Genomic DNA, 15900 nt, shown 5'->3' with positions numbered 1-15900 from the left:
TGCACAAGCTGCAGTGTACAGCACTGGCTATGTAAACTGTCTTCCGAATATGAGCAATAAAATCGAATGCAACGATAGCCCTCAAAGAATAGTATAAAGAGCTCTAAACACTGCTTTACCAAGCAATTCAAACCCTGTGCTGGGAGCCATGAGATATTTGTTGGTCATTTTAACCCAGCTACAGGTTGATTTTTTTTGCAGCACCAGGGAATTCAAATGGTTATTTTAGAGGTAATTGGGGATAACCACAGCTAGGTGGGTGATGCAATCCAGGGTGTTTCCATGTGCTTTAAAAGGCTCTAAACAATCCATGCTAATGCTTAGGGTCCATATGCCTCTGGGACTTGACGGGGATTTGAAATCAGACTCATTTTCATCAGTAGCAGATCAAAAACACATAGATTACAATTGGGAGCCTCCAGTTTGGAGTAGGAGCTGGCAGCACTCGACCTCTTCACACTGATAGAAGTTCTTTAATGACTGATTGATGCCAAGGACCCAACACGGGATGTGAAAACTTTACATTGCAGTCAATATTAAGGCCACTCCTATATCCAGTATTAAGTCCACCTCCTGGTCCCAAGCACACTGTTGCAAAATTTGATCAGGAAGAGTTTGTGTGCTGATTTAAAAAAAAACTCTGTATATCTGTGTGTCCTGATTCCACCCCTTCCTCTGGCACTGTGACCTTTCATTTCTGTTGATTCATAATTAAAAGTTCATTCTGAGAATGCACCCTGAAATTAATTATTTCTGTGTTAATCCACACATTTGAAAGCAGGGTTTCAAGTCCCAATACAATTATAATCTAAACCCATCAATCAATGCAAATATTCATAGCTCTTTTCGAGATGTTCCCCGGGTTATCATTAATCAATTCAGCCCACAGCCATTAGACTCAAACAAGCATTGAGCCCATACACACACATACACTGTCTGGATCTTTATTATGAGATGACTACCTGATATTACATTGCCCTGCTATGGGGCACGTTCTTCTGGTATACCTGGGGTCCCTTGATTTCTTTGGATATCTGAATGAATGGTTTACTTAAGCATTGCTGCAGATCACCCCGCAAAGCGGCATTTAGTCCCTGGTGGTGATGGCTACTTTCAAAGAGTGATTGCACCCACTCAACGTGCAAATAATATGAGAAGCATGGCAGAGACATAATTCAATTGCAAATGTCTGGGATGAACTTGAGAAATGCATTTGCTGTTACGATACTTAAAATGCAACTAATTAACATCCCTCAAGACACCTTCCAGCATCTATTGTATGTATGTCAGGAGGATTTCATCTTAAACAGATACCTTTAACATTTTTCCCAAGATTGTATTTCTTACCTTTTTAATGTCTCATTCAGTGGCTTCTTTATAATTAGTTGTTGATGCTCAGAACGTTATTTGCAGTGTTCTAATCCAGTCCTGGAGGTCTATATTAAAGTAGGGTGGGAAAGCGAAGCACGACACAATAGTTTGATGCACAAGGCTTCTCTAATGGGCTACAGTGCATAGAGCAATGTTAATATGATTCCCCACCTCAATTCAGGAGTCTGAAGAAGTCTTTGCATCATCTTTGTCTACAATAGTTATTAAACATTCAAAATAACGATTTAAGCGGAAACAGCAATGCATACATGAGCAAGTCACTTAACCTCCTTGTACTCAGTCTTTCGGGTGAGATGTTGTTTTAAGTGACTCTGCAACTGATGCATAGTTCACACACCCTAGTTTCGTATCTTGTAAAAGCACTTTGTGATGGTAGTCCACTATGAAAGGTGCTATATAAAAATAAAGATTATTATTATTTATTACATTACATAACACACATTCTAGAAGAGTATACAGGTAAGAATTGATACAGGATTTTTTTTTTTTATTTGCTAGACTTTATGAAATTGGCACAAAAAGGTTTGGTTGACACATTTGAATAATATAAACCGACAGCAGTGTCAATCATAGAATAGCCCAGAGCCCTTTTTTGAATAGGATCCATTTCCTGAAATAGCCAGGATGTGTGTGTGTGTGTGCATCAGTGCAGCTCTGAACTGACTGCCCCTCAGGTTACTAACTGGGAGAAAGTTATCAAATTATCCTTACAAACTTCTGTTGCTCTCGGACAAAAAATATTTTATTAAACTATGTGTGCCTCAGTACTTGGAAACTGAAGAAGAAAATCTTCAAATCATATAAAGAAAAAAATGAATCTCTCTCTAATATACCATAAAAAACAGCCAAGTTATATATGGATAAGTCAATTTAAATGACAAAAAGCATTAAACATTTAAATAAACAATAAACCAGTTCACAAATATTTGAAGGCATGTGCTTTCATTCACCATGTAGGTCCCATGGGTGCAGTTTTGAAAGAAACACATATTATTGCAAACATACTTTTTCTGTTTTCTAACTTTCAGCCTTGCATTTCTGAGGTAATATCACCTGATGAGTGAGATTATAGCTGAGGTGAAATAGCTCATAAAGTAAGGCATACTGTGTAAAGCTTTCTTTAATCTAGTATGTTACCTACTATATGATTTAAAAAAAGGATTATTCATATTTTGAACATATATCTTTCAAAATTGTTCATATGAAATATACATAACTAGAGAGGCTACATAAATTGTATTTTCTTCACTTTTTATATAGATAACTTTTTATGATTTTTGCAATCATTCTAAGTGGCTCTTATTGCAGTTACTAAGATATTTGAGACGTCTGTCAAGGAGCTATTCAAAAGCTCCTCTCTAGTTCTAGTTGCCTGCAATAGACTGAGCATCGTGAATAAAGAAAGCTGCCCTCTCGTCATCTCGACTAATGCAGTTTGACAGCTCCTATCACCCCAGGCATGTTCTAGTATTTGTACCGTTATATTTGGAATCCACTTGCTGTGTGGAAAGCATTTTGAATCAGATCCCTGTCTTTTTCATTTGCTGCAGCAAACATTACAAGGTCGTGTGTTTTTGTAGATCCCCATGGGGTAATATGGAAAAAAACTATAAATGTGTGTCCTGTAATATCACTTCAAAGAGACAAATAGAGAACCTTTTTTTTCTACGTTTGGCATGCCCAATTATATTACAACATATTTTCTCCTTTGTTTAGAATGTGCAATTATATTCCCTCCCTGCAGCAATCCTCCACAACTGCTCAGGAGAATGGGGATAAATGGGTGTGCTCCAATCCAAAAAAACCTGAGGGTGGATGTCGACAAGCTACCTGCCTCTAGAGGGCAAAGTCCAGCCCTGCAGGTTTCTGATTGAGCTCAGTAAGGTCCTCTGCAGCACAATGAGGAAAAACAGGCCCTGATGGTTTTGCCTCCCTAACCTGCGGGAGCACAGCCAATGCAATGCCAATGCAAAGGCTATGCCTTTACCAGAGAGACATTGAGAGACCCCTGGACTCCCCTGACTGTATGACTTACCCTGTACACCACACGGCTGTGCCTTTACCAGGGAGACACTGAGAGACCCCTGGACCCCCCTGACTGTATGACTCACCCTGTACACCACATGGCTGTGCCTTTACCAAGTGAACCACTCACGGACTCCAGAGTTTACTTTTAATGGGGTTCACAAAAAACAGGAAAAATAAACATTGCAACATTGAAAGTGATACATTAAATAACTGTACAATACTATATGCTGAATACCATGTTCTTAATTGAGTGTCTCAAAATAGACAACTTCACCATTCTATCTATTAAACATGGTGTAGAATGGCCCTGGAGTAGATCTTGAAATAGAGGCTTTCCACAAACAATTATTCCGTTCAGAACCTTGGACAGCAGTCATGTCAGAATCCTTTTCCAGTCCAAGCTTTCTGACACAAAGAACCATGCCTATCTAACGTGAAGTGTGGTGTGCTGCACTGCTGTTACAGATCCTGTCCCGTCAGTGAGACTAGAGATAAAGGATCTATGAGCCTGGTTCTGTTGCATAGTGGTTAAGACGTTTACGATCAACCGAAAAAGCCAGAAAATAACAAGCACAAAGCAAATACAATGCAAACAGATTCAGTTTAAAAGCTACCTAAATACCATATGCATTGAGAAAACTATTACAGCTAGCAGTTCTATTATGAAAATCAAAATATTTGTATTAGATTCTGACATTCACTAAATAAATAGAAACAGAACCGCTTTAGTCTGATAAAAAGAAAAGTGCGTGTTACAAATCGCAGGACAATTAATCAATACATGTTGACATGAGACTCTCAGAATGGTGATCAATCTGTTAATCCGTTAATTTTTGTATCTGATGAAATGAAATACTTCACCTCGATCAGTTGGTTAGTCTGCTCTATAATGTGTATCTATCTATCAGTCTATCTCTCAGTATACATATATTCTGATGACTAGCTTTAGATAGAACCTGTTGGTCTCTGTGACTCCATACTCAGAGCAGGCAGATGTGTGTGTAAACACTTTGTAGCCTCACATTGCTCTTATTAGACTACCCAAGCTGGGCTGTAGCAGAGTGGAGACAGAGCTAATGGGAGGTTGATGTAAAAGCAAATTTGTTTGCTGCCCTCCTTAACACCTTACTATACGTTTGAATACAGCACCAGCCAGGGGGCAAGCAACTTGAATCATGTTCAAATTTACCTATGCCAGAGTTAGAAAGTCTACAAGGATAAAATAGCCTTCCTCCAGGTACACTCTGTGTGTCACTTATTTACAGCTATTATGTGAATTTAAGCTTTTAATTTGCATTAGCATCAAATGACTGTGCAATTGATTTATATTTTTTGTACTATCTTGTGGGGTTTGCTGCCATTCAGAGAGGTTCTGTTGCTCCAATATTACATTATTTTAATTCTATTAATCTGTCTTGAGCTGGCTTTGACTTGTTTGAGCTTGTCGGGAGAATCTTAAGTGCCAGCACTGAGCTGCATTTCTGAATCTATTGAAATCAAGAGACAGCTGATTGTTCACCTCCACCTACTCTACATGTATATAGACCGAGAGAGTCTCCGCGAAGTGTAGTAAGGATACTGGAAGCATGATAATGAACCCATTTCTACCAGGCACAAGGTAAACTACCTGCAAGTGTATGTTATCTTTAGGGTCCTCATTAAAACAAAAAACATGGAGCCCTATGCGCTGAGTGTGTCCCTCTGTCGATCATACTCTACATCAGTGGTACTCAATTCCGACCCTCGAGATCTAATCCAGTTCAGGTTTTTACTCCAAGCAGGTTCTAATATAGTTATTTGATGCTGATAAGAGGCAGTTAACTAAGGTAGGACCTGGTTGGAATTAAGACCAGCACTGCATTAGATCTCGTACCATGGAATTGAGTAGCATTGCTCTACATGGTGAATACGATAACTGTCTTAATTTTGCACCAGTCCTCACCAGACCTGTATCATACACTCTTAGCCACCTATAGATGTTTCACATTGTATTTGGTTGTAATCTGATACACTTTATGCATATATTTGTAACTTGTCACTTACTGTTCTCTTATTAAGCTATTATGAGGACCCTATGTATGTGAGGGCACTGGTTTCACTGTAACAGTAAAAGTGCTAGACCACAAGATTCCATGCAGTAATCTCCACATCTTAGCTCACTACCTGCTTCCATGGCCTGCACAGTGATGTTGTGCCAGCCTGCTGTCTCCCGGTCCAGGATCTTGCCCAGGGTGAGGGCACCAGTGATGGAGTCAATGTTAAATATGTTCTCCAGGTCTGTGCTCTGCTCTATAGAGTACCTGAATGAGAAACAGTGTCTGTTACAATAGCACAGCTGTGTGAATATATGCAGTATATTGATAAGCACTTTGTTTAAATTGCAGACCACATAGGTCATTACAAGCGATGGTACGCCAAAAAGTCAGAATTCCTCAGTTTTGTTTCTTGTCTAGAAATGATTAATTTCCTAAAAAATGTTCTTATAATTATCTGTGCTGTCTTAGTGCAGGGGTATCCCAGAATGTTATTCATTGTCTAGGAATGACAAATTGGGCCATTTCTAGCTAGGTTAGACAAATATATGTTCAGGGATAGCAAGACATTTAGTAAGCAAACAATCAGTCAAAGTGAGGTAAGACTCAAGCAAGACATTGTGGGGCTGCACTTAAACAAGAATGTTTGTTTATGAAGTCAGAAGTATAGAGTACAAATCAAAGGAGGTTATGATGAGGTTGGATAATATACAGGTGAAGAAGCACTTACCTATTGCATTCAATTCTGGTCCCTGCAATACAAAAAGGACAGTGTGGCCTGGGAGAGAGTTCAGCGAAATGTCCTGATTCCCGGGGTTAAAGAATTGAGTTATGAAGATTGTTTGAGAGAACTGAATCTAGTCTAAGAAAGGGTTAGGGTCAACTTATTGGAAGCCTTTAAAATCTCAAAAGGAGTTAACAATGGTAACCCAGCAATTTCTTTAAGTGCAGCACAGAAACCAGGGCCAGAGGACACAGTTGGAAATGAAATAGAGACAGACATCAGACAGAGGAAAGGAGACGCTTCTTCACAATATAGATGCTGAATCACTTGGAGAGGGCATGGAATGGGTTACCATGTTGTAGGTGCTGAATCACATGGAGAGGATATGGAATGGGTTACCATGTTGTAGGTGCTGAATCACATGGAGAGGCTATGGAATGGGTTACCATGTTGTAGGTGCTGAATCACATGGAGAGGGTATGGAATGGGTTACCCTGTTGTAGGTGCTGAATCACATGGAGAGCGTATGGAATGGGTTACCATGTTGTAGGTGCTGAATCACATGGAGAGAGTATGGAATGGGTTACCATGTTGTAGGTGTTGAATCACATGGAGAGGGTATGGAATGGGTTACCATGTTGTAGGTGCTGAATCACATGGAGAGGATATGGAATGGGTTACCATGTTGTAGGTGCTGAATCACATGGAGAGCGTATGGAATGGGTTACCATGTTGTAGGTGCTGAATCACATGGAGAGGGTATGGAATGGGTTACCCTGTTGTAGGTGCTGAATCACATGGAGAGCGTATGGAATGGGTTACCATGTTGTAGGTGCTGAATCACATGGAGAGCGTATGGAATGGGTTACCATGTTGTAGGTGCTGAATCACATGGAGAGCGTATGGAATGGGTTACCATGTTGTAGGTGCTGAATCACATGGAGAGCGTATGGAATGGGTTACCTTGTTGTAGGTGCTGAATCACATGGAGAGGGTATGGAATGGGTTACCATGTTGTAGGTGTTGAATCACATGGAGAGCGTATGGAATGGGTTACCATGTTGTAGGTGCTGAATCACATGGAGAGCGTATGGAATGGGTTACCATGTTGTAGGTGCTGAATCACATGGAGAGCGTATGGAATGGGTTACCATGTTGTAGGTGCTGAATCACATGGAGAGGGTATGGAATGGGTTACCATGTTGTAGGTGCTGAATCACATGGAGAGCGTATGGAATGGGTTACCATGTTGTAGGTGCTGAATCACATGGAGAGCGTATGGAATGGGTTACCATGTTGTAGGTGCTGAATCACATGGAGAGCGTATGGAATGGGTTACCATGTTGTAGGTGCTGAATCACATGGAGAGCGTATGGAATGGGTTACCTTGTTGTAGGTGCTGAATCACATGGAGAGGGTATGGAATGGGTTACCCTGTTGTAGGTGTTGAATCACATGGAGAGCGTATGGAATGGGTTACCATGTTGTAGGTGCTGAATCACATGGAGAGCGTATGGAATGGGTTACCATGTTGTAGGTGCTGAATCACATGGAGAGGGTATGGAATGGGTTACCATGTTGTAGGTGCTGAATCACATGGAGAGGGTATGGAATGGGTTACCATGTTGTAGGTGCGGAATCACATGGAGAGAGTATGGAATGGGTTACCATTTTGTAGGTGCTGAATCACATGGAGAGGGTATGGAATGGGTTACCATTTTGTAGGTGCTGAATCACATGGAGAGCATATGGAATGGGTTACCATGTTGTAGATGCTGAATCACATGGAGAGGGTATGGAATGGGTTACCACGTTGTATATGATGAATCACTGTGATCTTTTAATGACCGACAAAGTTGATCATTTAGCAACTAGGAACTGGTCATTGATGGAGTGAATGGTTGTACATTTTCTAATGATCTTATACAGTATATAGGTGCCTCTTTAGCAGTCAGGCACTGGAACTCACAAGTTATCAGAGTCTGTGGATATCTGGTATGTCTGCCTGTCTATAGGTCACATTTGGATAAGAAACATAAGGATGTTTGCAAACAAGTGGAGGCCATTTGGCCCATCATTTCCAAGTAGCTGATCTCAAAGTGTCAAGTTGGGTCTTAAAGGATCCAAGTGATTCAGCATCAACAATGTGATAAAGTAACACATTTCATACCCTCATCACTCTCTGTGTTAAGAAGTGTCTCCTTCCCTTTGTCCGAAGTATCTCCATTTAATTTCCAACTGTGTCCTCTGCCCCTGGGTACTTACAGTTTTAGGTTAACTTTGTCAACTCCCCCCCCCCAATTCTCTTGTAGCTGGATGCACTGTAAGTGATGTACTGTTTCATGATACTAATAGGTTGTATTTGCAGCTGGGGTGAGGAATGTATTCTGCATGTGTTGTACCTCACATGAGCATTGTCCAGGTCGGGGTTAAGGTTGTATCATAAGTGTGCTGTACCTGACAGGAGCATTGTCCAGGTCAGGGTCCACTGCATTCACGACCCCCACCAGAGCCCCCAGCCTTGCGTCCTCCTGCACCTCCAGCACCGCTATGGGCGACCGGAACTGGGGGGGCTCATCCCAGTCCGTCACGCTGACCCTCACGATGGTCTGGTCTCGGAATGACCCCAGGTCTACAAAGCGAGGGTCCACGTGCTTATTCACTGCCTCCACCACCACATTGTGTGTTCGCTTGTTCTCATAGTCCAGGGGCTGGACACACAAAGCATGAGTAAGGTTATAGGACTCGTTCACTCCGCGTGGAATATATCATCCATACTGACCAAAAATTAAAGAAAGGTTTGGGGGAAAGGAGTTTAAGGGTTTCACCCTTACCTCAAGATCAGTTTAATCCACATCACAAAACAAACACTGCACAACACAATTTAGCACAATCAATCTGTACTCGAGAGAGGGAGGGGGTTTTACATTATCACATAGTGGAGGACAGTGAGAAGGAGGGGTGAGGTTGTATTGTATAGGGGTGTCCATTTAATTGGAATGTTTGTAACCAAATCAATAAAAAAAGATCATAAGAAGCCCTCCATTACTATTTGACTTACTGCAGAGTGTATTTGTGTATAAGACTGCATGTGCACAGCATTGAATTGAATTGTACATCGAAAAGACAGCAAACAAATATTCAATATGAAATAAATTGGCCTACGCTGTACACGTCTATGTAAACGCTAACAGCTATATTTGAGCTTCCTATTTTCACCAGAAATGTTTAACACTTGGCTAACATTAAACTTTTAAACCAAGGACACCCCCAGTACTGAACATTATCACAGATTGCAGTAGAGTTTTCAAGGTGAGTGTACCTTTCTGACAGTGATGATAGCCTCTTGGGAGTCCCCATCAGTGCTGACTCTGAACAGTTCGGCCCCCTCCTCGTCTTTAATTAGGTAGCTCATATCCGTGTTCTCGCCCATGTCAGCATCCTCCGCCTTCACCCTGCCAACTGGGGTACCCACCACTGCAGACTCGGACACAGAGAACTGGTACATCTCTACAGAGGCAGGAGAGAGGGGTTGTAGTATGATTTCACTAAAGACACAGCGTCACAGACTCAGAGACCGAGCTAAAGTTTAGTGGGCATCCTCCAATCCCCAAACCAATGGACTCTTTACACCCAGGTGCTTCAGAGTGGTTGTCAACAAACTTTCAGCTCTTAGAGGACAAATACTAGTCATTAGGTTCACACATGAGTACCAGCAGAAATGGTTCAGTACTGACCAAAATTAGGGGTCATTATTCAAGTCGCTGTCTAGCTCCACCTCCTCTCAGACATTTCAAACTCCCTGTAACTACATCCCTCTTCTCTGAATGGACAGCTAAATTGAGATCCCTACTATCACTGGTTGTTTCAAGTGTTCATTAAAAAAAAAAAAAAAGACTGATGTATAAACTAGAGTGATTCCACCTATCGCTCTCTATTTATTTTTAATAAAACCTTGAAGCAGCCAATGATTTGAATTGGAACCCTCTGGCCCTTAGTGAAATATGGGGACTGGTATATAATTATTGCAGCGATAATACTCTCAATTGCCCAGAGATCATTGACAGATCCCAGAGACCTTGAGACTCAATCAAAAATTGGGAGGTTAGGCAGATATGGATCACAGCCAGATAATACGCTTGACCTTGCAAGCGTGAGCACCCTCGCTGCCAATATGAAAAATGTACTGACAGTAGCGTTTGCATCTTAAAAACTATACGGAAGTCTGCTTTTTTTTTTATTGGTGCGCATGCGTACCTGTGTACCAGTCATGTGAACCCCTGTTTATAACACATTCTTATATTAAAGTGGGTAACTCTTTACATTAAGTGTTTCTAATTACTGTGTATTTATGCAGTAGCTAGTACAAACATGTGTGCTTACACATAATTACAATGTTCTTCTAAATAGTTACAATGCACTTCAAGTGTAAATCTTTGTGCATTATATTCCCCAACAATAACTCTTTTCTGATACTATTGTGTACTTATACTGTATATACTGTGCAGAAAGATTTACACATTAAGTACATTGTAACTATGCATAAAAACATTGTAATTATGCGTAAGTACACATGTAGTTACTAAGTAACTATGTAAATACACAGTAATTAGACACACTTAATGTAAAGCGTTACCTTATAGTGTTCCAAAAATGTTGTTAATGAGTCTGTTGCTAGTGCATCAATTGCCCCTAGGGCAGTATCTCACTTTTTGTTTAATGCTGCTAAAGTCTCTCGCTCTCACACGGTGTTGGACGTTCGTCTCCTTACTCTGTGGGAAGCGTGGGGGACTGTCGTTGACGTCGGTGATCACTATGGTAACGGTGGTGGATCCTGAGAGCCCGCCCATCTGCCCCGCCATGTCAGTTGCTTTGATGACCAGCTCGTAGCGATCCTGCTTCTCTCGGTCCAGTTCAGCCACAGCCGTGCGAATGATCCCTGAGAGATCAATGAATACAAATAGATTAGAGGAGGCATGTAAAATAACTACAACCAAACACGCAGTGTGACATGACAAGCAGTCATCACAAGGGTGTCTCTTAATGATAAAGGTATTGGTCTAATCGTATTATTATTATTAGGAAAATGAATAAGTAATGAGTATAATATTGGTTCTGTAAAAAAAAAAAAAAAAAAAAAAAAAAAAAAAAATCATTAATATGTAAATCTTTGGATCCAGTAATTGTCAATGTACTTTTTTCCTGTCAGCAGAAGAACGGTGGGCAAATAGACATTGTGAAAAAAATAAAAGTTTGTCGGCAATCACATTTGTGTTCTGTATTGCTAATCTGAATTAAAAAGAAAATGTTATCGTAGATTAAAGGGGTTGAAAGCTCACATATGCTTTTTGTGGAGAGATTTAGAGCAAAATGAATGATGACTGACAGCTGGACATCTGGATAAAAAGCTATTGTAGCAGATCGTTTTCATGTGCATATTGAACATTGCTGTGTGTGAACTTCAAACACCAGATAAATTCAATAGAGTCTGTTTTTATTGGGACTGTGACAGAATGATGGGTTCTCTGTCATATTATACAGGCACATAACTGTATATTGTTTGTGTGCTGTGTACTAGGGCAGGGGGGAAGGGTTCATCATTGCATTGTGTGCAGTGTATCCACTACAAACAGGGCAGCCAGCCATGTGAGAGTGTGGCTGGATTGTGTTCAATCTGACTGAAAACCCTATGAGAATATGTTGAAGCTAAACTGGATAATTGTCAATTCAGCTGCAGGGCCATGTGTATAGAGAAGGAGCAAGCCCATCAGGCTAAACCTGGGAGTCCAAGAAAGTGTTGATTCATGATCTGTGTCCTGGACACAGAGATAGTGTCTTGTTCTGAATCAAATAGCATTTTTCTGTATGTGACTCCTGCTGCCTGCTTGACCATCAACCAGCCTATCACAAGGATATTACATTTTGCTTGTTTTTTTTTTTTACATGTGTTTGTCTTCATGTGTTTGTCTGCATTGGCATAAGCTAAGATTATAATGAGAAATAATGCTATACAAAAATTCACATGAGCACTTAAACAGAAGCATGTCACCATAGAAAACATAAGCACTGCAATGGTAATAATCATACCATAGAATTAAAGTACAGCACCATGTAAATGAGATACACAACCCTAGCAAAACCATTAGCAGGTTAATAACACATTAAAGAACTGCTTCATTGACACTTTGTCACATCCAGACTGCCTCTTCTAGTTGGTCACTTGAAGAAAGCAAGACTTAAGACTTATTAATCAAAACTTAACCTGTGCATTTGAGTTGCTTTCTTACGCTCATCTCTGAAATGGAGACAGTGTTTATATAACTTGTTTTTTACATGCACAACCAGATTTGCTACGCTTGGGAAACGGCAGCATTAGTAGATTTCTGCTCTGAGAGCTGTTGATTGAGTTATCTTGAAGTATATTAACTTCACATTGGTGGAGGCAGGCGAAGTGAACGTGCTTACTTGTCGATAGGACATACATATGCATTCCCTATTACAGGCAGGGTGATACTGATTCTGCTTGGCAAATGATCCTTGTGTTCTTGTGCAGTGTGAGGGATAACAGTCGCACAAAGGCAGCTGTAGTGGAATGATGTTGCTACTTTCATCAATATCAGGAACATAGTAAACGCATAGAACAAATATGACTCCAAAAGGAGGCCTGTTTTTGCTTACAGCTCTGTCTGTAGATTTGTTTTTGAGGCTAGTCAGCCTGCCTTAGCACTGGTTCTATTATTATTGGGTTTAGTAGTCATGCTAGCTGAATTAGTCATAGTAGAATAACTGTTTATATTGTATAACGGGAGCCCTGTAAGATAAAAAAAATCTGAGTGGGACACCAGTAAATGATAAACAGAAATGTGTTCACTGACAGCGGTATCAGCAGATAAAACTGACATTGAGATTCAGTTTAATACAGCAGCAATGAAAAAACCTTGAGCGATATACACGTTTAATATGTGAGATACAAGAGAAAATCATTTGCAACTAATTATAACAAATAAAGTGCACCCCGATGGGCATTTAATTTTGGAATTCCACGCTGTATACAGCACTCTTTACAAGAGTAAAGTGGTTTATAAGTTTGCAAAAAAAAAAAAAAACAGCCTTAGAGCCTTATTTTGTAAAGTTGGGTGTACATTGTATCTTAGATTATTATTATTATTATTATTATTATTATTATTATTATTATTATTATTATTATTATTATTATTATTATGTACACATAATTATAGATGCTTAATGTAAAGTGTGACCCATTCCTAGTAAATACAGAACTGTGTGTCCCCATAAAAGTAAATGGAATAAAGGTAAAGGGCATGGATAATGAATGAATTGATATCAATTAGGAGCCTTGATACAGTATATAAGGGAGTGGCTACAGCAGGAGACTCAAAGAGCAGTTGTTTGTGTGCAGTGCTCACTCAGCAGAGCAGTCTTCTAGAAAGTGTTTCTGGCAATCCAGCTCAGACATCAGCCATGGCTGAGTCTGCAAACTGTAAATGACTCTGAACTTTGTAATGGACTTGTATGATGAAGTGTAACTTGCACAGTTTATGGAAAGGTACAATCGTGTTTATGTTGAAAATGGCCATTCTCAGCTCCAAACCTTATTGTATGTTTTTTTTTTATATATACTGTACTTACTGTATACATTGTTTTTTACTGTATCTTGTAAAGTGCTTTGTGATGGTAATCCACTATGAAAGGCCCTATAAAAAATAAAGATTGATTGATTGATCGATATGTGTACCAGGGTGTATAATTACAGGGTCTCTGGCCCTCCTGGTCTTTGTTCCACCAGCCCTCTAAATTATTTATTTGAACCAACCTCCTTCCAGGTCTTCATCAGTTATTTGACCACTGCTACCCTATACAACCTGGAGGACTGTATTTGTGCACCCCTGACATATACAGTGCTGTGAAAAAGTATTTGCCCCCTGTCTGATTTTCTGCATTTTTGCAAATTTTTCACATTGAATTTGGTCAGATCTTTTTGGAGTTCTAGTAGTATATAGAGGGAGTCTGAGAGAAAAAAAAATGACACCAAAGTTTGGTGCTTCTTTCATTTGTTTGGTGTGTAAGGTAATCAAACATGCAATCTTCAGATATGAAAAAGTTATTGCCCCCCCCCCCCCAGTTAACTCAACCCAATTAAAGGGATAATTAGGGTCAGCTGTTTGAATACTTTGGTTAACAATCACGCCTGATTTGGGCCAGCCTTGCCCAGGACCGTCTTATCTCATGTGTGAAGGCTCGAAAAAAGAAATATAAAATTAATGCGGCCAAAAGTACCGATGCTGCCTCAGGGCCGGCCTATGTGCCTGTGTGAACCCAACGCAGGCCCTGGGCCGGCCTTAACGCGTCAGTGCAGTGACGTAGCTCAAACCACTCCCATACTAGGTCAAGCGTAGTAGATCAAACAATGTTGGTTTTAAGGGGGAGCAGCTGGGACGATGCAGAAATTAACCCTTAGCGGTCCATTTATTCAGCGCTTGTCAGGTGCGTAATGTCCAATTTATTTTCACACTTGCTGTTTTAAATATTTAATTTTTCCCTCAGAGTAAAACAAGTTTAAAAGGTATTGAATCACAAAAGGACAGTCCTGCATCTCCAGCCAAGCCCCAACCCTTGTTCGCTGTATTTTTCACACACTTCTTTATCGCTGTAGATAATCTCCCAATCACTCGTTTTATCATCAAACTCCTCAAAAATGCGATCCAAGTCATTATTTTATTACTATAACATCTCAAAACTCTCTGCAAATGTCTGCGAAGCAGCTGTCTCCTTTATGTCCGTGTTATCTCTGTGGTGAAAACATGCAAGTTTGTCTGAGAACTCTCAGAAATACTGAGCAGCTGGCCAGAGATAAACCCACCACGGATCTTGGATTTTATGGAACCTATGCCGATCTCCAGGCCGGAAAATAGCAATGGGGAATGCACTGAATACACCAACACTTTTGACGATGATGATGCTGGGTCAGTCATGAATGGTAAGTATTTCTTCATCATACAGCTTTCATTGAAACAATAAAACTTGCTCTCTCTCTCTCTCTCTCTCTCTCTCTCTCTCTCTCTCTCTCTCTCTCTCTCTATATATATATATATATATATATATATATATATATATATATATATATATATACACACACACATTTCAGATTGTAGCTAAAGACTGTAAATCTCAATATTGAAAAATTAATGCATATGACATTGCAAAATCAGTCACCATTAATATAATAATCTGTATTGTGACTAATGTAATGTACCCATCCTTGTTTGCTGCATTTACGCATGATCCAACACGATTGGTTCTTTTCACAGTAAACAACTGTACTGTCAACACACGCCTTTATCGTATCTTAAGCAATAAGTACAGTACCAACAGTGTTGCAAAAAATAAGATTGCCATATTTACATCTGCAAATTTCCCAGCTCAATATCTTATGTTGACTTCCAGGAATGCTGTGTTTACGCCACTGTTTTCATTCTTGACAAGCACTTCGTTGCAATTTAGGCTTCCTTTTCAGTCACATATGTAAACGCACTTAGGCCCCCTAAAACCTCAACTGTGAACGGAAATTTTGAGGCGGCCCATTGACGGCCCAAGGCCGACTCATTAAGTGTGAACGGGGTGTAACTTTGGCCTTTACCATCAGAGTGAAGTTGTCAGCACACAGGTTCTAGAGGCACATCATGCCAAGATTAAAGGAAATTC

The 15900-nt window shown here is 40.1% G+C and overlaps 1 protein-coding gene across 1 annotated transcript in view; it reads right to left on the bottom strand.

Moving 5' to 3' along the window:
- LOC121320152 (cadherin-22-like) overlaps positions 1-15900 on the bottom strand; it is a 102973-nt gene that overhangs the window by 54902 nt on the left and 32171 nt on the right. Inside the window, exons 4-7 of the mRNA XM_041258413.1 lie at positions 10949-11116; positions 9500-9687; positions 8635-8888; positions 5584-5720 (exon numbers count right to left, since the gene is read on the bottom strand). Coding sequence (XP_041114347.1) covers positions 5584-5720; positions 8635-8888; positions 9500-9687; positions 10949-11116 — 747 coding nt within the window. The remainder of the gene's footprint in view (positions 1-5583; positions 5721-8634; positions 8889-9499; positions 9688-10948; positions 11117-15900) is intronic.

This window comes from Polyodon spathula, chromosome 8, assembly GCF_017654505.1.
Source record: "Polyodon spathula isolate WHYD16114869_AA chromosome 8, ASM1765450v1, whole genome shotgun sequence".
In the NCBI taxonomy this organism is placed as follows: domain Eukaryota; kingdom Metazoa; phylum Chordata; class Actinopteri; order Acipenseriformes; family Polyodontidae; genus Polyodon; species Polyodon spathula.
Note: the sequence above shows the minus strand (reverse complement) of the source record. Positions and strands in the feature narration are given on the sequence as shown.